Below are 24,248 nucleotides of genomic sequence, written 5' to 3'. Positions count from 1 at the left end.
AAATGATACCATAGACAAAAGGATAAGCTGTACCCCATAGTTTCCAAAACTGAAAATATAAAGCCATGTCAGCTAAGAAAATTCAATTTTCTTTCAAGATGCCATTGACATCAATAAAAATGTTTCATTTTAAATTCAAGAGTTTATGACAATTTTATAACTGCTGAAAGTGACTATAAGAGTTGAAAGATGGGTCGGGGGCAGTGGCTCACGCCTGTAATTCCAACACTTTGAGAGGCCAAGTCAGGCGGATCACTTGAGGTCAAGAGTTTGACACCAGCCTGGCCAACCTAGTAAAACCATATCTCTACTAAAAATACAAAAATTAGCCAGGCGTGGAGGCGCATGCCTGTAGTCCCAGCTACTCAGGAGGCAGAGGCAGGAGAATCACTTGAACCCGGGAGGTTGATGCTGCAGTGAGCTGAAATTACGCCACTGCCCCTCCAGCCTGGTTGACAGAGCAAGGCCCTGTCTCCAAAAAGAAGAGTTGAAAGATGGACTAATGGCACCAAAAAAAAGAAATAAATCTACTTAGCTATATTTTGAACTGTTTCAGAATATACCACAACCATTTGCAAAGTTAAAAAAAATTAAACATACAACCCTGCTAGTTTACATTTCACATATAAATAAGAAAATGAAAGCAACCTGGCAAATAAATCTAGGTTAAATGTAATAATCAGAATCACAAATCTAGAATATAGGATGATATAAAAGATGACTGCTGCCAATTCTTAAAAATATAAATAAGGTTTCATATATGATACGAAAAATTACCTTTGATATTAGATTAGCCAAAGGCTATCTGTATCACTGTATTAATATTAATAAAAAATGATGGGTTACATTTTACTACACAGCCATTTTTGTTTAACAATAGAACTACACAGCCATTTTAGTTTAACAATAAAAATATCATAAAACTGCTTATCATTAAAATAAATTCCACTCACTCATTTCTTGGGTCTAGTCACTACAAACCAATGCTATAAAACATACCTTTGAGTAGTCATCAGACAAAATTTCAAAGGTGACAACTGAAAAACAAGAAATAGGAAAAATACAATTATCAATCAATATTCTTAATAACAACGCAAACTTGATGCAAAGATTCTAATTCAACACAGAAATTATACACATACCAGTTTTTTCTGCCTCTACGTGAAACAAGAAGAAAACTGTCATAGTATATTGTCCCAAAACACCAACAAAAACTTAAAAGCCTCATAATTTCTCAATACACATCAACTAGATTTCTTGTAGAACTGAAAGCAAATTCACAAAATATAATGACTTCTAAATTCTGACACTCTTTCTGAGATGTTGAAAACAAAATAATTTTAAAGACTTTCAAATATACATTAAAGAACAAAAAAATTGTTGCTTAACAAAAAAGATAAGTCATTTTTTACCCATTCATAGTCTACCTGATAAACAAAAAGAGCCAAAAATATCCATTATTAATGGCACACAGAGTTTCTATTGTTTTCAATAAACAAAGATATGGTAAGACCCTATCACTATGGGAAAGAAAAAAAAAAAACAGAAAAAAAATTAGCCAGACATGGTGGTGCACGCCTGTGATCCCAGCTATTTGGGAGGCGGAGGTAGCAGGATCTCTTGAGCCCGGGTAGTTGAGGCTGCAGTGAGCTGTGATCATAACACTGCACTCCAGCCTGGGTGACAGAAAAAGATCCTGTTTCTAAAAAGTAAAAATAAAAAAAACAACAACAAAGGGTGAAACAAGTTGGGAGACTATGCATATAATTCCACAGACCATATATCCCATTAACTCCTTTCCCCTCAATCCCAAATTCTAGGCCAACTGATAAAAGCACTTGAACTTTCCCATTTTAACTTGAGTTCAGTGCCATTCAAAATTCTAAGAATAACCCCCAGTGACCTTTACCCTCGTATAACCCCCTTCCCTTGAGAGTGTGGGTAGAAACTGTGAATTGATAAGACATTGCTCCCATGATTACATTACATTCTATGGCAAAGGGGAGATTTATAATCATATGAGCCCTTTAAAAGCAGAGTTTCAGCTGGGCGCAGTGGCCCACACCTGTAATCCCAGCACTTTGGGAGGCCGAGGCGGGTGGATCACGAGGTCAGGAGTTCGAGACCAGCCTGACCAACATGGTGAAACCCGTCTCTACTAAAAATACCAAAATTAGCTGCGTGTGGTAAGTGCGCCTGTAATCCCAGCCACTCAGGAGGCTGAGGCAGGAGAATCACTTGAATCTGGGAGGTGGAGTTTACAGTGAGCCAATATCGTGCCTCTGCACTTCAGCCTGGGCAACAGAGCAAGACTCTGTCTCAAAAAAATAAATAAGTAAATAAATAAAAGCAGAGTTTCTCTGGCTGGCAGCAGAAGAAAAAGGCAGAGAGATCCAAAACACAAGGGGCTGGGTGCAGTGGCTCATGCCTGGAATCCCAGTACTTTGGGAGACCAAAGCAAAAGGATGGCTGAGGCCAGGAGCTTGAGACTGGCCTGGGCAACATGGCTAGACTCCATCTCTACAAAAAATTATAAAATTAGTGGGGCATGGTGGTTCACATCTGTAGTTCTAGCTACTTGGGAGGCTAAGGTAGGAGGATCACTTGAGCCCAGGAGTTCAAGGCTATAGTAAACTATGATCATGCCACAGCACTCCAGCCTGGGCAACAAGATCCTATCTCTTTAAAAAAGTAATAAATAAATAAATAAATAAATAAATAAATAAATAAATAAAAGAAAAGAAATACAGGGAGGATCTGATGAGCTGTTGCTGGCTTGAAGGTGGAGGTAAGCGCATGATGAGAAATGCATGCAGCCTCTAGAAGCCTAGAGTGGCCCCCAGCTGACAGCCAGAAGGAAATGGGAACCCCAATCCTGTAACGACAACAAACTGAATTCTGACAATACCTTGAGTGTATTTGGAAGCAAATTCTTTTTTATTTTTTATTATTTTGGGGGTTGGGGAGGGTGCATTCTCTGAAAACCAGAAATGCTGCCAGTCAATTCTAAAAGAACTACAAACTAACACGTGGAAGCACATTCTTGCCCAGCACCTCCAAGTCAGAGCTCCACCTGGTCAACACCCTGACCCCCTCTCTGAGCACAGAACCTGCACAGACTTAAGATCTACACAACTGTGAGCTACTAAATGGACGTTTTAAGCCGTCAGGATTGTAGTACAGTAATTTGCTATACAGCAATAAAAAACTAATTACAAACTGTTCTCATTTTAAAACCAGAAAAGCAGACAAACATAAAAAGCCATGTTCATGAATTCAAATTTAGCTTTTTACTCACCTTCTGAATCTAAACACCTTTCAAACTTCAAGGATAATTGATAGGTGTCATAACATCGAACCCGAGGTTTATATGTTCCTACAAAAAATTAATGTGATGTAAAACCTAAAGACATACTCACATAGTCAAAACATCCAGATACATTGAGTGTACTTCTTGTTCAGAGACAGGCAGGATTAATTGTAACCAAATCAAAAGAAAGGAATGTAAAAGCAGCCCCTCTCAAACACCCCAAGGAAAAACTGAGCAAAAGCTAAACAAGCAAGTCATAGAAAACCAAACAAAATAACTAAGAAACTTTACAAGTAATCTAACAAAATACATGCAAACAACGAAACAGTTTTGTCCACCAGAATGGCAAAGATTAAAAAACGGTTAATATCTGTGTTGGTGAAAGTGTAAAATATTCCCCTATACTGCTGTTGATTAGTATACAATTGATACAACTTCTTTGAAGGATAATCCCTAAAATACATGATGTTTCCATACTTTCAATCTATATTTCAACTTACACAAATTGAACTCACAGAAATATATCCATAAGCCTGACAAAGATATTAAGAATGTTCACTGCAGCATTATTTATAAATGGTCAGCAACTGAAAGCAATAAAATGTCCACTGACAGGAAAATGGTTGAATAAATGACAATAAATCCACGCAAGGGAATATTACATAGCCCATAAAGTGGATGAGGCAGACCTGTAGTAACCACTGACATGGAAAGCTGCCAAACGTACTATAAAGTAAAAGTACAGGGAGAGCACAGGCAAGTGCTGGAGAATGATCCATATAATACGATCCCTATTTTGTACAATGAAATGGTAACTTTGGCACTTTGTCTTTTTTTTTTTGAGACAGAGTCTCTTTCTGTCGTTTAGACTGGGGTGCAACGGCGTGATCCCAGCTCACTGCAACCTCCGCCTCCCAGGTTCAAGCGATTCTCCTGCCTCAGCCCCCTGAGTAGCTGGGATTACAAGTGCAGGCCATGATGCCCAGCTAATTTTTGTATTTTTAGTAGAGATGGGGTTTCACCATGTTGGTCAGGCTGGTCTCGAACTCCTGACCTCAGGTGATCCACCCGCCTTGGCCTCCCAAAGTGCTGGGATTACAGACATGAGCCATCGAGGCCGGCCTCTTTTTTTTTTTTCTTTGAAATGGGGTCTTGCTCTGTCGCCCAGGCTGGAGTGCAGAGGAGTAATCTCGGCTCACTGCAACCTCTGCTGCCTGGATTCAAGTGATTCTCCTGCCTCAGCTTCCCAAGTAGCTGGGATTACAGGTGCCTGCCACCACATCTGGCTAATTTTTGTATTTTTAGTAGAGATGGGGTTTCACCATGTTGGCCAGGCTGGTCTTGAACTCGTGAGTTCAGGTGATCTGCCTGTCTCCGCCTCCCTAAGTGCTGGAATTACAGGAGTGAGCCACCGTGCCTGGCCTAACTTTGGCACTTTGTAAGGCAAAAGTTGGAGGAACTAACTTCACAATGATAGTCTATCTCCGTGAAGTGCAATTTCGGAGACTTTCATATTTTATGTTACATATTTCCAATAAAGACATCTTAAAAATAAAAGAATGAGGTAGTCCTTTGTTTTCTGGCATAGATCAAAACCCAAGATTCTGTTTAAAAAAAAAAAAGAAGGTTATTTTGTGGGGTTTTCTTTGGTGGTTTTTTTTTTTTTTTCCTTTTTTGAAATGGGGTCTCACTCTGTCAACCAGGCTGGAGCACAGGGGTGCAATCACGGCTCACTGCAACCTCAACCTCCCTGGGCTCCAGTGATCCTCCCACCTCAGCTTCCCAAGTAGTGGGGACCAAGAGGCGCCTGCCACCACGACTGTGTAATTTTTGTATTTTTTGTAAAGATGGGGTTTCACCACGTTGCCCAGGCTCGTCTCAAACTCCTGGGCTCAAGTGATCCATCCACCTCAGCCTCCCAAAGTGCTGGAATTATAGGCGTGAGACACCGCACCCAGCTTAAAAAAGAGAAATTTAAAACCAGTAAATATAAGCCCACTGTCGTATGGCAATAATTTTAATAAATTTTTATGTGTGTGTGTGTGTGTGTGTATATACACACACATATATATGCGTGTGTGTATATATGTGTGTGTATATATATCTATATCCATATAGACGATATATATATATATACACACACACAATTTTATGTGCACACACACACACACAAATAATTTGAAAGGCTATACATAAAACTTTTAATATAGCCAGCACCTTTATTCCGCTGTCGTTTGTTTTTGGGGCTTTAATTTTTTTTAGAGACAGGGTCTCGCTGTTGCCCAGGTTGGAGCACAGTGGTGCAATCATAGCTCACTGTAACCTCAAGCTGCTAGGCTCAGGCAATCCTCCTGCCTCTGCCTCATGAGTAGCTGACACTATAGCTAATTTTTACCACTTTCAGCTATTTTTTTTTAATTTTTTGTAGGGACAGGATATTGCTGTGTTGCTCAAGCTGGTCTTGAACTCCTGGCCTCAAGTAATCCTCCTGCCTCAGCCTCCCAAAGTGCAGGGATTATAGGCATGAGCTACTGTGTACCCTGCTGTTTTTTATTGCTATGTTGTTTAAAAGGCTTACAAGTATTACTTTAGCCACTAGGGAAAAAAAGTGGTAAAAAATTATAAATATTAATAAAAGTAGATCCTCTATTTCTTATCTTTCATCCCCAAGTAACAGAAAAAATTAACACAACCACTAAGGATAGATTTGAATCTGGCATGATCATAAAACCAATGCTTCCAAAAGGAATCAAGAGGCCAGTCACTTCCGTAACAACTCAATACTCAGCACATCCCCTGGGTTCATTCCCTTAGATAATCTACTTCCCCAACCAGAATGAAAGGTCTTCAGGGCCAATCTTATTCAACTTGTTTTTAGCCACAAGGCCTAGAACACCAAAGGGAATCTGAGAAAGAAGTAGGGATAGATACCGAGATTGAAAGAAAAACCTCTACCAAATTAAATGGAAAAGTAAGTGACACTCCAACTCCATTTCCCCTACCAATACCAGAAAAAGGCCTCTAGGAAAGTCAAACCAGGACTCTGGACTCTACAATTGTGCTGTCCAATATGGCAGCCACTAGCAATGTGAGGCTAAGTTAAAATTAATTAAAATCAAATTAAATTTAAGATTCCAGCTGGGTGCCGTGGCTCATGCTTATAATCCCAGCACTTTGAGAGACAGGTGGACGACTGCTTGAGTCCAGAAGTTTGAGACCAATGTGGGCAAAATACTGAGACCCCATCTCTATTAAAATAAAATTTTTTTTGGCCAGGTGCAGTGACTTACGTCTGTAATCCCAGCACTCTGGGAAGCTAAGGTGGGCAGATCACCTGAGGTCGGGAGTTCAAGACCAGCCTGACCAACATGAAGAAACCCCATCTCTACTAAAAATACAAAATTAGCCGGGCGTGGTGGTGCATGCCTGTAATCCCAGCTACTCAGGAGGCTGTGGCAGAAGAATCACCTGAACCCAGGAGGCAGAGGTTGCAGTAAGCCAAGATGGCACCACTGCATTCCAACCTGGGCAACAAGAGCAAAACTGTCTCAAAAAAAAAAAAAAAAAAAAAAAAAAATTTAATTAGCGAGGCATAGTGGCGAGCACCTATATTTCTAGCCACTCAGGAAGCTGAGGAAGGAGGATGGCTTGAGCCCATAAGTTCAACGTTACAATGAGTGAAACCCTGTTTCAAAAAAAAAAAAAAAAAAAAAAAATTCAGTTCCTCAGTCTCACTACCATGTTTCACATTTTCTTTCTTTCTTTTCTTTTTTTTTCTTTTGAGACACAGTCTCGCTCTGTTGCCCAGGGTAGAGCACAGTGGCGCAATCCTGGCTTACTGCAACCTCTGCCACCTGGGTTCAAGCGATTCTCATGCCTCAGCCTCCAAGTAGCTGGAATTACAGGTCCACGCCACCATGCCCAGCTAATTTCTTTGTTTTTTATAGGGACAGGATTTCACCATGTTGGGCAGGCTGGTCTCGAACTCCTGGCCTCATGTGATCTGCCTGCCTCAGCCTCCCAAAGTGCTGGGACTACAGGTGTGAGCCACCCCGCCCAGCCCACATATTATTTATTAAATATTTTTAAGATAAAATAAAACCGAGGCATTCTGAATAAGAAGGAAAGCCACTAGGCCAGGCACAGTGGCTCATACCTATAATCCCAGCACTTTGGAAGGGCGAGTTGGGCGGATCACTTGAGGCAAGGAGTTCGAGACCAGCCTGGCCAACATGGTGAAACCCTGTCTCTACTAAAAAAACACAGATATTAGCCGGGTGTGGTGGCGAGCACCTGTAGTCCCAGCTACTCAGGAGACTGACGCAGGAGAATCGCTTGAACCCAGGAGGCGGAGGTTGCAGTCAGCCAAAATCACGCCACTGCACTCCAGACTGGGTAACAGTGAGACTCTGTTAAGAAAGAAGGAGAAGAAGGAGAAGAGGGAGAAGAAGGAGAAGAAGGAGAAGAGGGAGAAGAGGGAGAAGAGGCAGAGGGAGAACAGGGAGAGGGAGAGGGAGGAGAAGGAGAAGAAGAACCATTAATTTTGCATGGGAATAGACGATTTCATAAAAGAAAGTGTCATTTAACAAATCTATATCCTAGCTTTCTTAAGTACTAGATCTGTGAGCCTAGACAAGTCACTTAATATCTCTGGATCTATAAAATGAAGAAAATTTAAGTTTCTTCTAATCTTCAGTAAGGGTGTCCATATATCTTAGATTTCCTCAATTCTTTTTACCAGTTTCTGAACATAAAACTGAAGGCTAAGAGATGTAGATAGTGTTAGTTAGTACTGAGATAATCATTAACACAAAGCAAAAGAGACTGGCCTGTGTATGTATAAAAGGTATTACCAAAAAGAAAGTGGTTGGAAAAGGAATACTGATATCAGCAAAAAATGTTTGGACGATATACAGGACTTACGCACCAAAATCACAACCACTAAAGGTTGGGTGATACTGTTCAACACTCCAACACACTAAAAGTTCTCTATATTTCATGATTTTTTGATAACGATAAATACTGTTAATGTAAAATCTTAGGGATATTTTTAAAAATTAGTACATTATACAGAAAATCATGTTATAAGTGACCTTTCCTAAAACTCTCATTCATTGTTTGTAGGAGTGCAAATGATATGATCACTTGCACTTGTAGGAGTGCAAATGATATGATCTGATATGTTTCCCAGAACACTAAACATACACCTACCTAGGACCCAAAAATTCCACTCCTAGGTATTCACCAAAGACATGAAAGCTTATACCCACAAAACAGACTTCTATGCGAATTGTTCATAGTGCTTTATTAGTAACAGCCAAAAAACTGAATGAAAACAGCCCAGCTGTTCATCACATGGAGAATGGGTAAATAAACTGTGGCTTAGTCATAGAATGAAATATCTTTTGGTAATAAAAAAAAGAAGCTATTGACACATATAACAACATGTATGAACCTCAAATACAAAATCCTACATGAAATAAGTCTCACAGAGAAAGAATATACAGTGTATGACTACATTTATATTAAGTTCTGAAACAGGCTAAACTTGTCTATACTGAAAAAAATCAGCAATGGGTGTCTCTGCATGGGTGGGAGAAATTTTCTGCAGGAAAAAAACGTTCTGTATCTTGATAGAGCTTTGAGTTACACAAGCGCGTGCATCTGTCAAAACTAATCAAATGGTAAACTTAGGATCTGTGCATTTCACCAATATAAATTTTCTTAACTTGAAAAAAGCCATAAGTAAATACTGATAAATATTGAACTCCAGCTAATGATATACATGCTGAAGTGTTTTGGGGTGAAGTATGCTGGTATCTTCAACTTACACTGAAATGCATCAAAGAAACAAGACGGACTGATACATGAACAAAGAGACAGATGCACGGGATAAATCAAACACTGCAGAGTAAACCATTTATTGCAGAATTTAGGTAGTAGTTAAATGGGTGTTTACTATACAATTTTTTCAATATTTCTGTGTGTTTGAAATTTTTTATAATAAAATATTAGGGTTTAAAAAAAAAAAAAAAAAAGACCTTTCCCATCACAGCATTTCCTGGTACAAAATGCATGAAAATCATAACCAAAAAGATGCTTACCAGTTGCTAAAATGTACTGTCCATCTTTTGACACCTTAATAGTGGTACATACAGTAGGCATTTCAAAGTCCTGAATAAGTTCAATTCTCCTACGGACATCTAAAAAGAGAGAAAAAAACAACTAGCTTAACTAACATGTGCTTATTCTCTATCATAAGAAGACAAATGTGTGCCAAGCAGTCACCACAACTATAAACAGGTGAAATTCATCCCAAATGCTTCCTGGCCTTGGGAAAGGTCACCAGCATAGCCCAACCATTGAACAGCAGACGCTTTTTCCTTAGCTCATACATTGTTTTTCTAAGCTAAGTATTTCATTTTTACTTTTCAAGAAGAAAAAAAAATCATCATTAATTGAAAAAAAATTTTCCACAACAGTGTATCAAACATCCAGTGTTACAGGAGGAAGAGCATAAACATTAAACCACTTTTTTTTTTTTTTGAGACAGGGTCTCACTCTGTCACCCAGACTGGAGTGCAGTGGCACAATCATGGCTCACTGCAGCCTCAACCTCCCGGGCTAAAGTGATCCTCACACCTCAGCCCCCCAAATAGCTAGGACTACAGGCACATGCCACTGCACCCAGGTATTTTTGTATTTTTTGTAGAGATGGGGTTTCGCCACGTTGCCCAGGCTGGTCTCGAACTTCTAGGGCCAAGCAATCCTCACACTTCAGCCTCCCAAACTTCTGAGATTGCAGGAGTGAGCCACTGCACCAGCCCCCTAAACCACTATTACTACTCAATTATGGCAAAGACAAAAATCTAACTTTCTTTTCTCCTAAGTAACAGGTTTATGCCCCCAAACTCTCCAAATTCTTTTTTTTTTTTTTTTTGAGACAAAGTCTCACCTGTTGCCCAAGCTGGAGTGCAGTGGCTCGATCTTGGCTCACTGCAACCTCCACCTCCCAGGTTCAAGCAATTCTCCTGCCTCAGCTTCCCGAGTAGCTGGGGCTACAGGCACGCGCCACCATGCCTGGCTAATTTCTGTATTTTTAGTAGAGACGGGGTTTCACTACGTTGGCCAGGCTGGTCTTAAACTCCTGACCTTGTGATCCGCCCGCCTGGGCCTCCCAAAGTGCTGGGATTACAGGCATAAGCCACCGTGCCTGACACAACCTCTTAAGTTTATATAAGAAGCTGCTACGAAGCTGACTTATACCTCTGCTGGCACCAATTATCTGCAGACAAGAGGAAACCCCTTTGATACCTTAGGTTTTTAAAGAGTAAGTTAAACAAAATATATGAGAAAATAAATTTTCTTTCATATGTGACAAGCTATAATGAAGAAGATATAATGAAAACTTGTTCACCAAAATTATTTAAGTTAGAAATTTTTCTTACGATTTCTTGCTGCCGTAAATTTAAAAGAATCAACATCTTCGGCAATCATCTTTAATTGTTCAGGTTCATAAACCCTACATGTAAAATTCCTTTCTTCAAAAAATGCTCATTGTCTCTGCATCTCAAACACTGATAAATGGATTTAATTTACACGATAAGATTTTGATACACCAGAGAGCAAAGCAATTAGGGACCTGTTAGAGGAGAGGCAGTCCTCCTTGGACCTGCATGCTTACTGGGTATGGCGAGATTGCAAGACCCCAGCCACTCTTACCTGAGCCGTTTCTCAGGGTTGTTTACACTGCTGAGAACCTTGATAGATAGGTAACCTGTCCCTTCTAGACAAAGAACAGGTTTGCTTACTGCTTGCCAGAAAAGCAGTGGACTTCCCAAGCTGTGTTGCTCGACCACAACACAAATCCACTGTGTGCCAAGCATCCATCTGGACTGTGCTAAGTGTCCCCAGGAGACCCAAAAGGGGAGCTGGCACAAATATGCTAATGTTCATGCTATTTACTGTGCTGTGAGTAATAACATCTGCATTTCTATCCCAGGAGTCTTGCATCTACCGTTGTTATCAAAGAAACAGTAACAGGCTAACTTATTAGTTAATAAGGTAAAATCAAACCCATACCCACCAGGAACATACCAACCACAACAAAAAGTTTCTTAAGGAGAAAGGCGGTCGGATGCGGTGGCTCACACCTGTAATCCCAGCACTTTGGGAGGCCAAGGCAGGTGGATCACCTGAGGTTGCAAGTTCGAGACCAGCCTGACCAACATGGAGAAACCCCATCTCTACTAAAAATACAAAAAAAATTAGCTGGGCATGGTGCCTTGTAATCCCAGCTACTCAGGAAGCTGAAGCAGGAGAACTGCTTGAATCCGGGCGGTGGAGGTTGCAGTGAGCCGAGGTCGCACCATTGCACTCCAGCCTGGGCAATAAGAGTGAAACTCCATCTCAAAAAAAAAAAAGGAGAAGAGCTGGGTGCAGTGGCTCATGCCTGTAATCCCAAAACTTTGGGAGGCCAAGGTGGGAGGTCTGCTCAAGCCCAAGAGTCAGAGACCAGTCTGGGCAACACAGCGAGACCCCATGTCAAAGGAAAAAAAAAGAAAGGGACAAGAGCATTCATTTTCCACTATACGTTACTGCATTCTTATAAATCCTCACTTATATATGATAACAGCAAATGAGTAAAAGCATTAGAACATGGATCACTAACGCAGCTGAAGTGGGAAAAAACAATACTCACCTACATCTTTCTTCTGTAGCGCTCTCTTCTTCCTATCAGAAAGCCACTTAAAGAAAATGAAGAGACTTTATTTTAAAACAAATTTAGCTAAATTGTTTTTCGGCTTGCAAAATCAATACATGCTTATATTTAAAATTTCAAACTTCATAGGAATATATAACATAAGAAGCAAAAAATATTCTCTAATCCTAACTCTACTCTTAACGTATTAAATATCTCCTGGATTTTTTTTCTTGTGTATACTTACATACATTAGATAATTTCTTTTATTTTTACTTCTTTAGAGACAGGGTCTCATGCTTGCCCAGTCTATAGTACAATGATGCGATGTGACTGTAGCTCACCGAAGCCTCAGACTCCTGGGCTCAAACAATCCTCTCACCTTTGCCTTCCAAAATGCTAGGTTTACTGACATGGGCCACCAGGCCTGGCCAGATAAGAGATTTTTTGAACTACAATCTTTTACACAAGAGAAAAACTAACCCATCTAAGCAATCTAAAGGAAAGCAGAAAGCCTCAAATATTACATGTTATAACTAAATATACAGAACAATTTAATCTATTTAAGTGAGAATTTAAAAAGTAAAACATTTATAGGAGAATGTTTCTTATAGAAATACATTTTTTACAAAGAATAAAACCAGATAAATAACTGACCAAATAGCTGATACTTGGCCAGGCATGGTGGCTCACGCTTATAATCCCAGCATTTTGGGAGGCCAATCAAGACCAGCCTGGCCAACATGGTGAAACCCCATCTTTACTAAAATACAAAAAATTAGCCAGGTGTGGTGGTGGGCACCTGTAATTCCAGCTACTCGGGAGGCTAAGGAAGGGGAATCACTTGAACCCGGGAGGCGGAGGTTGCAGGGAGCTGAGATCTTGCCACTACACTCCAGCCTGGTGAGTGAGAGAGACTCCGTCTCAAAAAAAAAAAAAAAAAAAAAAGAAAAAGAAAAAAGAAAAAAACAGGCTTAACCACTGGAAAACTAACGAAAATAAATTTAACAGCATTAAAAATACAACAAAAGCTCATTAACCAGAATGGGAGACTGTAGGTCAAACTGTGTGAATAAAAATCATAGCCCCAAGTCAAAAGTGTGATGGGGCTGAAAATGAAAATTAACTTTATTCATCAATACATTAAACAAATATTTATTTAGTACTACTAAATGCCAGTAATTAGGTATAGCAGTAGTAAATAAAACAGGAGAAAAAAAAAAAAACCCTCTTGGCCAAGTGCAGTGGTTCATATCTATAATCCCAGCACTGAGGCAAGGGGATCACTTGAGCCCAGGAGTTCGAGACCAGCCTGGCAATAAAGTGGGATCACTGTCTCTACGGAAAAAAAAAAAAAAGAAAAAAAGAAGCTGGGCATGTTGGTGCGCACCTGTAGTCCCAGCTACTCAGTAGGCTGAGGTGCAAGGATCGTTGAGCCCAGGGAAGTCAAGGCTGAGGTGAGCCATGATTGTGCCACTGCACTCCAGCCTGGACAACAGAGTAAACCCGTTTCAAAAAAAAAATTTAACTAAATTAAAAAATCTAAAAACCCCTCCTTTCATGAAGCTTTCTTTCAAGTGAGGGAACACCAACAAATAAGGAAGTAAAACAATTAGAATGTCAGATGGTTATGTATGCCATGGAAAAAATAAAGCAAGAAAAGGAGACAAAGTGTTGGTGGAGAATTATGATTTTAAATAAGGTTAAGGTTCTCTTGAGCAAGGACCTGAAAGGCATGAGGAGGCAAGCCTGGAGAACATCTGGGAGAAAAGCAGGCAGGCAGGGGGAATCCCCAGTGCCAAGGTCCTACGGCACGAGTGTGCCTGGTCTCGAGCAGTGAGGAGACTTGTGAGCCCAGTGCAAGGTGGACAGCAGCCACCGCTGAGCTCAGAGAGGAGGGCAGGAAGGCACAACATCAAGTAGGACCTTACAAGCCACTCAAAGGACTCTGCTTTTTACCCCCAAGAGACCAGGAGCCACTGGATGGTTTTGAGTAGAGGATCACCCGGGCAGCTTACTGATAACAGACTGTGGAATAAAGGGGTAGAGGGTGGAAACTGAGAAACTGCTTAGAAGTCAACTGCAATAACTGCAATTGCATAGTCCAGGGGTAGTAGTGTCTTGAATCAGTGACAGTAATGGAGATGACTGGATTCTGGATCTACACTGAAGATAGAACCAACAGCATTTTCTAGTGGATTGTATGAGAGCAAAGAAACAACAACAAAAAGCCTCCAGTGTTTTTGGCGTCAATAGCTTGAGGGATGGAGTTGCCACTGACTGAGAGAGGGAAGACCACTAGGTTGGAGGAGGGGGAAATGCGGGGGGAAGCTGGTGTTCTACTTTGGACAAGTTGAGTTTGAGATGCCTAACAGACATCCAAGCGGGGATGTCAAGAAACAGCTGGATACACAAGTCCAGTTCAGAGTAGAGGTAAGGGCTAGAAACATCAATGTGATAGTTATCGATATGCAGATGTGCTTAAAGCCAGGAGGCTGCATCAGATCACCAGGGGAGTAAATGTAGAGGCTTCTCTACATTAATAAAAAGGTAAAGCCCAGAAGGAGAGAAGCAATATTTGCACAGATCAGACAACTGGGTTCCACGTGTAGTTTAGGTACCACACCTCAAAGAAATAACCAGAAAACATTAACCAGGACAAGCAGGGGTTTCCAAATCCACTCAGCTCAAGCTACCCTCCCTACCACTCCAGTGGAACTCCTTGCCAAGGTCAAGGGCGCTCTGCATCATGCCAAAGTCGATGGTCGCTTTTCTGCCTTCATCTTACTGAAGCTCTCAGCAGCAGTTGACACAGGTGACCACTACCTCCTCCTTGAAACACTTACTTCTACAAAACTACACATTTCCGAGTCTCCCCTTCCATCAGTGCCTGCTACTTTTTCTTCTTTGCTGGGTTCCCCTCCTCTTCTTGGATGACAAATGTTAAGACTGCCTCAGGTCCTCAGCCCAATTATCTTCTCTGTTCTTTCTCTCACAATTTGATCTCACCTAGTCCCAAACAATGACAGTGACTTCACCTGCAATCTCCATCCTAGTATCCATGCAACTGCTAACTACTACTCAACATCTCCACTTGGTATGTATTAGAACTTCAAATGTTCACTATTGAAAACAAATATCTTGGGCCGGGTGCAGTGGCTCATGCCTGTAATCCCAGCTGAGTGAGGGAGGCTGAGGCAGGTGGATCACGAGGTCAGATCGAGACCATACCGGCCAACATAGTGAAACCCCATCTCTACTAAAAATACAAAAATTAGCTGGGCGTGATGGCGTGTGCCTGTAGTCCCAGCTACCGGGGAGGATGAGGCAGGAGAACCACTTGAACCCGGGAGGTTGCGGTGAGCCAACATCAGACCATTGCACGCGACCTCAAAAAAAAATCTTCATTCTTTTTGCTCACTACGTTCCTCTTCTCCACCTTTCAATGTGTTCCTTCTTGATTCTTCTCCATGTCAGTTAGCAGCACCACCATGCACCCACTTGTTCAGGCTCAAAACTGAAGAGTTCTCTGATTCCTTCCTTTTTGTCACCTCAACTTCCCTCTACCAACAGTCCAATCCATTAGCAAGTTCCATTAGCCCTATCTACAAAATAAGTCCTGAATCTCACTGTGTTTTAGCATCTTCTTTGTTACCAGGCAAGCCCAAGCCACCAAAGTTGCTCACTTGGACTACCTAATTCATCCCCACTCGAACCTTCCCCAGTTAGTCATTTGTCACACAGCAGCCCACGTCGAAACACAACAGTGACTTCCAGCAACACTAAGAATAAAACTTGAACTTCCTACCTTTCCTACCAGGCCTACCTCTCCAGCCTCATCCACCCTGCTCTCGCCCCCTCACTCAGCATACTACAATCACACGTGACTCTTCCGGTCCTCCTACATGTCCAGTACATTCCCATGTGGGGACTTTTGCACTTTCTGTTCTCAGCACTGAAAACTCTTCCCCGTATCTTCCCACGACTAGCTCCTCTTCATCATTCAAGTTTCTGCTCATATGTCACCTCTTGTAGAGAGGCCTTCCCGGAAGGTTTTATCCAAAACACTTTCTCTCAATACTTTATCCAAAACAGCTCTCTTCTAATCATTCATCACAAAAGTACTTCTTGACTACCTCAAATTGCCTTATTTGCTCACTTGTTTATTTCCCTTTTCTCCAACAGGAACCTTATCTGAAATGTCCACCATATATCCCAATACTTAAAACAGAGTTGCTTGCACATAGTAACTTCTCAATACGTGTGGAGAATGAATGAACAAAATGAGAAAGCTCATGGGGTGTGAAGAACAACTGGAAGACGGGGAATTATTTAAACCAGAATTTTAGGAAGAAAGGAAAAACCTAAGCACTGGCTCCAAATTTTTGTAGAGGCAGACACATGGAAGGAGAGCTATATTTATTCTGTTTTCCAAGGGCAGGACTCAGGCCAACAGTGGCATGCTATAAGGTGACATATTTGAAAACCACTTTCTAAGAAGTGCAAAGTCTGAAAATGGAAATGAGTTTCCACAAAAAGTAGTGCTCAGTGGTACTGCTTAGACAGAGGCTTGATCATCACGTGTAAGAAACAAAAAACAAGTTTCAGAGCCTAAGTGTGTCATGCTGGACAAGCCACCCTTCCCCTTGCTGGAGCTCAGCTGCATATTAAACGCATTATTAAATCTCCGCTGCATTATTAAACACGAGAAGATTGGAAGAGAATTACCGATTTGTCCAAGCCCTTTCCAACTTTAAGACTAGGAATCAGGTTAAGTTCAGCAAGTCTCGAAAATACTGTCCTCTACACCATAAATTCTGCAGATGCGAAGTCTGTATCTCCCTTGTTCACTGTTGAATCCCTAAGACCTGGCAAATGATACGGACTCCACAAACAGCTGATGGCCATATGGGGGAGAGATGTGTCAACCAATCTGCCACGTTTTACTCCTCAGTGTATGGCAGGGACTGTGAACATCCAAAGAAGCCCAAATGGATGCGTTCTCTGGAACAGAGAACTTTACAAAAGTTCCAGCAAAGCTCACTGACCCTGATTACCCCTTGGTCCAGCTTCTGGCGCGGTAAAGGCAGTGTTCTCGTCTCCCAATGCCGACACCTCCCCAGGAAACTGTCAGCTGCCTCTGGGCCTCCCCGAGTCGGGGGTTGACCAGGGTCCAGCTAAAACAGAGGCTAGAGTCGAGGAGAGGGGCGGCTGCCCCACGAGGAGGACGACCCCCAAGAGCTCGAGAGTGAAGGGGCCGGGAAGTGACTCACCTCAGGAAGGGACTTGCCGCAGCTGAGGCTGTAAATCTTCACCTCATTGAGGCTGGAGACCTGCATGGCGCCGCGCAACACTGTTCAAGTCCGGGGTCCTTTCCCACCAGCGTGCTCGAGCACCGTAATCCCGGGGCCTCGGAACCCCGGCTCCGCGGCGTGCGGCCGCTGACGCCGGCTGATGACGCACTTCCGGGCGCCGGAACACGCGGGCACGTTCCCCGAAGAGGGAAGGTGGCTGCATCCGGGAAGAGCGGCTGCCAGGAGGAAAACTAGTGAGGTTCTGACAACACGGCGCGGCTGTCGGCGACGCTGCTACGGGCAAGACTAGACACCAGCCGGACGCAGTGGCTCACGCCTGTAATCCCAGCACTTTGGGAGGCTGAGGCGGGCGGATCACCTGAGGTCGGGAGTTCGAGACCAGCCTGACCAATATGGTGAAACCCCGACTCTACTAAAAATACAAAAAAATTAGCCTTGCGTGGTGGCCGGCACCTGTAGTCCCAGCTACACGGGAGGCTGAGGCAGGAGAATTGCTTGAACCTGGGAGGCGGAGGTTGCAGTGAGCCGAGATCGCGCCACTGCACTCCAGCCTGGGAGACAGAGCGAGACTCCCTCTCAAAGAAAAAAAAAAAAAAAAAAAAAAGACTAGACACAGCTCTCCCTGCTGTTAGCATCCCGAGCGGCAGGAGGAGGCTTTCGAGTCTCTGCCCAGGCCTAGATGTCATCCTCCCGGGCTGGGGCGAGGCAGTTCAGCGAGTGAACCCAGCGAGTGAAGGGGACCAGGGTGCGAATTTCGAGTGGAAGTGTATTCTCTTCTCTCCTCCAGTGTTTCTGCGATGTTACTTTAGAAGTACTGTAGGCCGGGTGCGGTGGCTCACGCCTATAATCCTAGCACTTTGGGAGGCCGAGGCGGGCGGATCACCTGAGGTCAGGAGTTCAAGACCAGCCTGGCCAAGATGGTGAAACCCCGTCTCTACTAAAAATACAAAAATCAGTCGGGCCTGTGGCGCGCGCCTGTAATCTCAGCTACTCTGAAGGCTGAGGTGGGGGAATCGCTTGAACCCGGGAGGCAGAGGTTGCCGTCAGCTGAGATCGTGTCACTGCACTCCAGCCTGGGCAACAGAGTGAGACTCCGTCTCAAAAAAAAAAAGACTGGAGTCATCTTCAACCCATTCCTATCTCTGGCCCTCACTTTCAGTATCTAAACCTGGATATTTCTAATTATGAAATATTTCCTTAAAGTAATCTGTTTTCATTCCTCCTGCTGAAACTCAAATACTTACTATTTTTGGATTATAACTTTCCCAAGTGATCTTCTTATTTCCTTTGATTTAATGAATAAATTATTTTATGCCTTACTTTCTAAAACCCAAATGTTATTGTTTTGCTCTCCTACCCAGAACATTTTGGAAACTCTCAAATACCAACACCACATTGCATCTGAATTAGGTTGAGAGTTCTTCGTGGACCCTATATCATTTGTCCTTATATTCCCTATCCACCCCGTCCACCCCTACCCAGAGTACCAGAACAGTGCCTGGCCTCTATTAGGCATTGCTACATATTTACATTTAGCCATGTACATAGGGATATATTCCTAAACTCTGTCCTCAAATTTAAGATCCTTCACAAATTCTTAATTTTCTGCACTGGTTACAGTTAAGAAACACTGTAAACGTCCTTGGGAAAGGTGGCGTAGTAGAATGCTTAGATCACAGACTCTGGCTTGGCTTGGTGGTGCAGGCCTATTGTCCTAGCTACTAGTGAAGCTGAAGCAGGAGAATCACTTGAGCCCAGGAGTTCTTGGCTGTAGCACACAACGAACATTGGGTGTCCTCAGCTTGGCATCAATATGGTGACCCCACAAGAGCCAGGGACCACCATGTTACCTAAGGAGGAGTGAAGCAGCTCAGGTCAGAAATGGAGCAAGTCAAAACTCCCATGCTCACCAGTAATGGGATCATGCCTGTGACTAACACTGTACTCCAGCCTGGGCAATATAGCAAGACCCTATCTCTTGAAAAATAAATAAAGATCACAGACTCTGAAGCCAGACTGGCAAGGTTCAAATCCTGACTGCCATTTTTAACTGAAAGACCTTAGGTAAGTTACTTAACCTCTCTGTACCTGTGTAAAATGGAGATAACAATAGTATCCACTTCACAGAGTTATGAGGATGAAATACGTTCGTATTTATAAAGCATTTGGAACCCAGTACTTGGCACATAGTAAGACCATGTAAGTGTTTGTAAAATAAAACTGAAAATAAAGCCATATACCAAATAAGTGGAAGTGTATCCAAATTCCATTAGCATTTCCTTTTTAACAGTTTTATTGAGATATAATTAACGTACTATAAAATGTCCCCATTGAATGCACAATGTAATGACTTCTAGCGTATCCAGAGTTCTGCAACCATCACCACGATCATTTTTAGAACAAAAAGAAACCCCAGCCTCAATTAGCATTCACTCCATGCCCCATCCCCCTCCCAAGCCCTAGACAACCACTAATCTACTTTCTGTTGGGGTTGTGGGTTTTTTTCCATGGGGGCATCTCACTTTGCCTTCCAGGTTGGAATACAGTGGCATGATCATGACCCACTGCAGCCTCAGACTCGAGCTCAAGCTGTCCTTCCACCTTATCCTCCTGAGTAGCTGGGAGTACAGGCACACCACCACAGCTGGCTGTTTTGTTTTTAAGGAGATGGGTCTACCAGTTAAGCATCCCTAATCCAAACATTTCAAGTCTGAAATGCTCCAGTGAGCATTTCCTTTTGAGCATCACATTGACACTCAGAAAGCTTCAGATTTTGGAGCATTTTAGATTTTGGATTTTCAGATTAGGGATACTCAACCTGTATTTTATAAGGGCACCAATCCCATTCATGAGAGCTCTGCCCTTAAGACCTAATCATGGGCCGAGCACGGTGGCTCAGGCCTGTAATCCCAGCACTTTGGGAGGCCAAGGCAGGCAGATCACGAGGTCGGGAGTTTGAGACCAGCCTGGTGAGCAGGTTGTGGTGAGCAGAGATGGCGCCACTGCACTCCAGCCTGGGCAACAGACCGAGACTCTGTCTCAAAAAAAAAAAAAATCATCATCATGATGACCAGGCGCAGTGGCTCATACCTGTAATCCCAGCACTTTGGGAGGCTGAGGCGGGCAGATCACTTGAGGCCAGGAGTTCTAGACCAGCCTGGCCAACATGGCAAAACCCTATCTGTACTAAAAATACAAAAATTAGCCAGGTGTGGTGGTTGGCACCTGTAGTTCCAGCTAATCTGGAGGCTGAGGCACAGGAATTGCTTAAACCCAGGAGGCAGAGGTTGCGGTGAGCCGAGATTGTGCCATTGCACTCCAGCCTGGGCAACAAGAGTGAAACTCCGTCTCAAAAAAAAAAAAAAAAAAAGTCTGGGCACGGTGAAACTCCGTCTCAAAAAAAAAAAAGTCTGGGCACAGTGGTTCATGCCTATAATTCCAGCACATTGGGAAGCCAAGGAGGGCAGATCATGAGGTCCAGAGATCGAGACCATTCTGGCCAGCATGGTGAAACCCCGTCTCTACTAAAAATACAAAAATTAGCTGGGCATGGTGGCACACACCTGTAGTCCCAGTTACTCAGGAGGCTGAGGCAGGAGAATCGCTTGAACCCAGGAGGTGGAGGTTGCAGTGAGCCAAGTTCGCGCCACTGTACTCCAGCCTGGCAACAAAGCGAGACTCTGTCTCAAAAAACAAACAAACAAAAAGTGAGTTCATGCCATAAATCACTGATTTCAGAACATCCATTTTTTTAGCGTCTCTGAAAGGATGTGTCTAGTGTATCGTGCATATCTTGAGGGAATGGTGCATCTTATAAGTAATGGTCTTTTAGAGTCAATAAAATAAGGTGCCTATAAAGCACTTAGAACAGTGCCTTACACAGAACACTACATAAGTGCTAGTTATTAGAAAACCAAAACATTAAAAACTGTTCCAGAAAAACTAGTTGTTACAGATTCCAACTAACCTTAAATGTTCTGGTGTTAGTTGCCATTCCAGAAACCAAATAACATTCAAGCTGGCTCTCCTAAATATTTTTTTTTCTTTTCTGAGACAGTGTCTCACTCTGTTGTCCAGGCTGGAGTGCAGTGGCGGGAGCTTTGCTCACTGCAACCTCTGCCTCCCGGGTTCAAGTGATTCTCCTGCCTCAGCCTCCCGAGTAGCTGGGATCACAGGCGCATGTCACCATGCCTGGCTAATTTTTTAGGCTAATTTTTGTATTTTTAGTAGAGACGGGGTTTCACCATGTTGGCCAGGCGGGTCTCGAACTCCTGACCTCAGGCGATCCACCCACCTCAGCCTTCTGAAGTGCTGGGAAGGCCACCGCACCCGGCTCCTCTCCTAATTCTTTACCTCCATGGCCAGTGGTTCTCCAAAGCATTTGGTTCCTTCTCTCCAATATCAGATTCCTTCTCTGTTCCTGCTGCTGCAGGAGTTCAGACCTCATTGTCTCCTGCCTGGCCCACTGCAGTCCCTTTTCCTGTTCTCTTGGCCTCAAGTCTGTCTCCCATAAGAGACAAACTCATTCTCTCTAACAGGCAAATCTGATTATGGTGCACTCCTAAAAAAACTCTTCAATCCTCCTAAAGCCAAAAAGAACATATCTGAAGGTCGAGTACAGTGGCTCATGCCTGTAATCCCAGCACTTTGGGAGGCTGAGGTGGGTGATCACTTGACCTTAGGAGTTTGTGACCCACCTGGGCAACATGGTGAAACATCATCTCTACAAAAAATACAAAAAATTAGCCAGGTGTGGTGGCACACGCCTGTAGTCCCAGCTACTTGGGAGGCTGAGGTAGGAGGATCACCTGAGCCTAGGGAAGTCAAGGCTGCAGTGAGCCATGATCGTACCACTGCACTCCAGCCTGGGTGACAGAGTGAGACCCTCTCTAGGAAAAAGAAAATACTACATTCGAACACCTTTGCAGGTTCTGGCCTTATAGGCACCTGGCCCTCCTTCCTTTTCCAGCCAGTGCCGAAGCTGCTGCCTCTCTCCTGCATTCACTACCCTCTCCGAAAATCCTGGATTACTGACAGCCTGAAAAATACAAGCCCTCTCTCACCCTCTTCTTGCCTTTGCTCCTGCTCCTCTGGCTACTTTTAACACCCTCTGCACAGTGCTGTGGTGTGAATGTCCCTCCAAAACTCACAGTGAAACTTAATCTCCAACGAGGCTGTATTGAGAGCTGGGGCCTAGAAGAGGTGATTGGATCATGAGGACTCCGCATTCATGGATAAATGGGTTAATGGATTCATGGGTTATCATGGGAGGGGAACTGGTGGCTTTATAAGAAAAGGAAGAGAGACCTGAGCTGGGACACTCAGCTCCTTTACGATGTGATGCCCTGCACCGCCTCGGGACTGCAGAGTCCCCACCAGCAAGAAGGCCCTCTTCAGATACGGCGCCTCGACCCTGGGCTTCACAGCCTCTACAGCTGTAACAAATAAACTCTTTTTTTTTTTCTATAAATTACCCAGTTTCAGGTATTCTGTAGTAAACAACAGAGAATGGACTGAGACACCTGGGTAACTCTCCTGAATCTTTCTTCACCTGCAAGAGGCCCTAGAGATCAAAGTTCTCATTGTGTATCATCTCACTGTTTTGTTTCTTAAACTAGGGCTTACAATTTTTTTTTTTTTTTTTTTTTTGAGATGGAATCTCCCTCTGTCGCCCAGGCTGGAGTGCAGTGGTGAGATCTCGGCTCACTGCAACCTCCACCTCCCTGGTTCAAGCAATTCTCTGCTTCAGCCTCCCGAGTAGCTGGGATTACAGGCACCCACTACCATGCCCAGCTTACTTTTGTAGTTTTAGTAGAGATGGGGTTTCACCATCTTGGCCAGGCTGGTCTTGAACTCCTGACCTTGTGATCCACCCGCCGTGGACTCCCAAAGTGCTGGGATTACAGGCATGAGCCACCACACCCGGCCTTTTTTTTTTTTTTTTGAAATGGAGTCTCGCTCTGTTGCCCAGAGCTGGAGTGCAATGGTGCCATCTCGGCTCACTGCAACCTCTGCCTCCCAGGTTCAAGCGATTCTCCTGCTCAGCCTCCTGAGTAGCTGGGATTATAGGCGTGCACCACTACCCGGCTAATTTTTGTATTTTTAGTAGAGACAGGGTTTCACCAGGTTGGTCAGGCTGGTCTCGAACTCCCGATCTCAGGTGATCCGCCTGCTTCAGCCTCCCAAAGTGCTGGGATCACAGACATGAGCCACTGCACCCGGCCTACACTTGTATTCTTTTTTTTTTTTTTTTTTTTGAGATGGGGTTTCACTCTTGTTGCTCAGGCTGGAGTGCAGTGGCTCAATCTGGGCTCACCGTAAACTCCACCTCCCGGGTTCAAGCAATTCTCCTGCCTTAGCCTCCCAAGTAACTGGGATTACAGGCATGCGCCACCACGCCTGGCTAATTTTGTATTTTTAGTAGAGACGGGGTTTCTCCATGTTGGTCAGGCTGGTCTAGAACTCCTGACCTCAGCTGATCTGCCCGCCTCAGCCTCCCAAAGTGCTGGGATTACAGGCATGAGCCACCATGCCCAGACTACACTTGTATTCTTAAAATAGCTGGCGCCAGGCGCAGTGGCTCACACTTGTAATCCTAGCACTTTGGGAGGCCGAGGCGGGTGGATTGCTTGAGCTCAGGAGTTCGAGACCAACCTGGGCAACACAGTGAAACCCTGTCTCTACTAAAATACAAAAAATTAGCTGGGTGTGTCGGCGTGGGCCTGTAATCCCAGCTACTCAGGAGGCTGAGACAGGAGAATCACTTGAACCTGAGAGGCAGAGGTTTCAGTGAGCTGAGACCCCACCACTGCACCCTAGCTTGGGCAACAGAATGAGACTCCATCTCAAAATAAATAAATAAATAAATACAATAACTGGCTGGGTGTGGTGGCTCATGCCTGTAATCCCAAAACTTTGAAAG

General features: G+C 43.5%; 1 protein-coding gene across 1 annotated transcript in view; it reads right to left on the bottom strand.

The window, feature by feature from the left end:
* Positions 1-18,637, bottom strand: part of NOL10 (nucleolar protein 10) — a 121,296-nt gene extending 102,659 nt beyond the window's left edge. Inside the window, exons 1-5 of the mRNA XM_002812290.5 lie at positions 17,285-18,637; positions 12,012-12,057; positions 9,415-9,513; positions 3,299-3,376; positions 1,000-1,037 (exon numbers count right to left, since the gene is read on the bottom strand). Coding sequence (XP_002812336.2) covers positions 1,000-1,037; positions 3,299-3,376; positions 9,415-9,513; positions 12,012-12,057; positions 17,285-17,350 — 327 coding nt within the window. The 5' untranslated portion in view covers positions 17,351-18,637. The remainder of the gene's footprint in view (positions 1-999; positions 1,038-3,298; positions 3,377-9,414; positions 9,514-12,011; positions 12,058-17,284) is intronic.
* Positions 18,638-24,248: the final 5,611 nt, after the last annotated feature.

This window comes from Pongo abelii, chromosome 12 (genome assembly GCF_028885655.2).
Source record: "Pongo abelii isolate AG06213 chromosome 12, NHGRI_mPonAbe1-v2.0_pri, whole genome shotgun sequence".
In the NCBI taxonomy this organism is placed as follows: Eukaryota; Metazoa; Chordata; class Mammalia; order Primates; family Hominidae; genus Pongo; species Pongo abelii.
The sequence above is the reverse complement of the archived record's forward strand: the minus strand, read 5'-3'. Positions and strand labels throughout refer to the sequence as shown.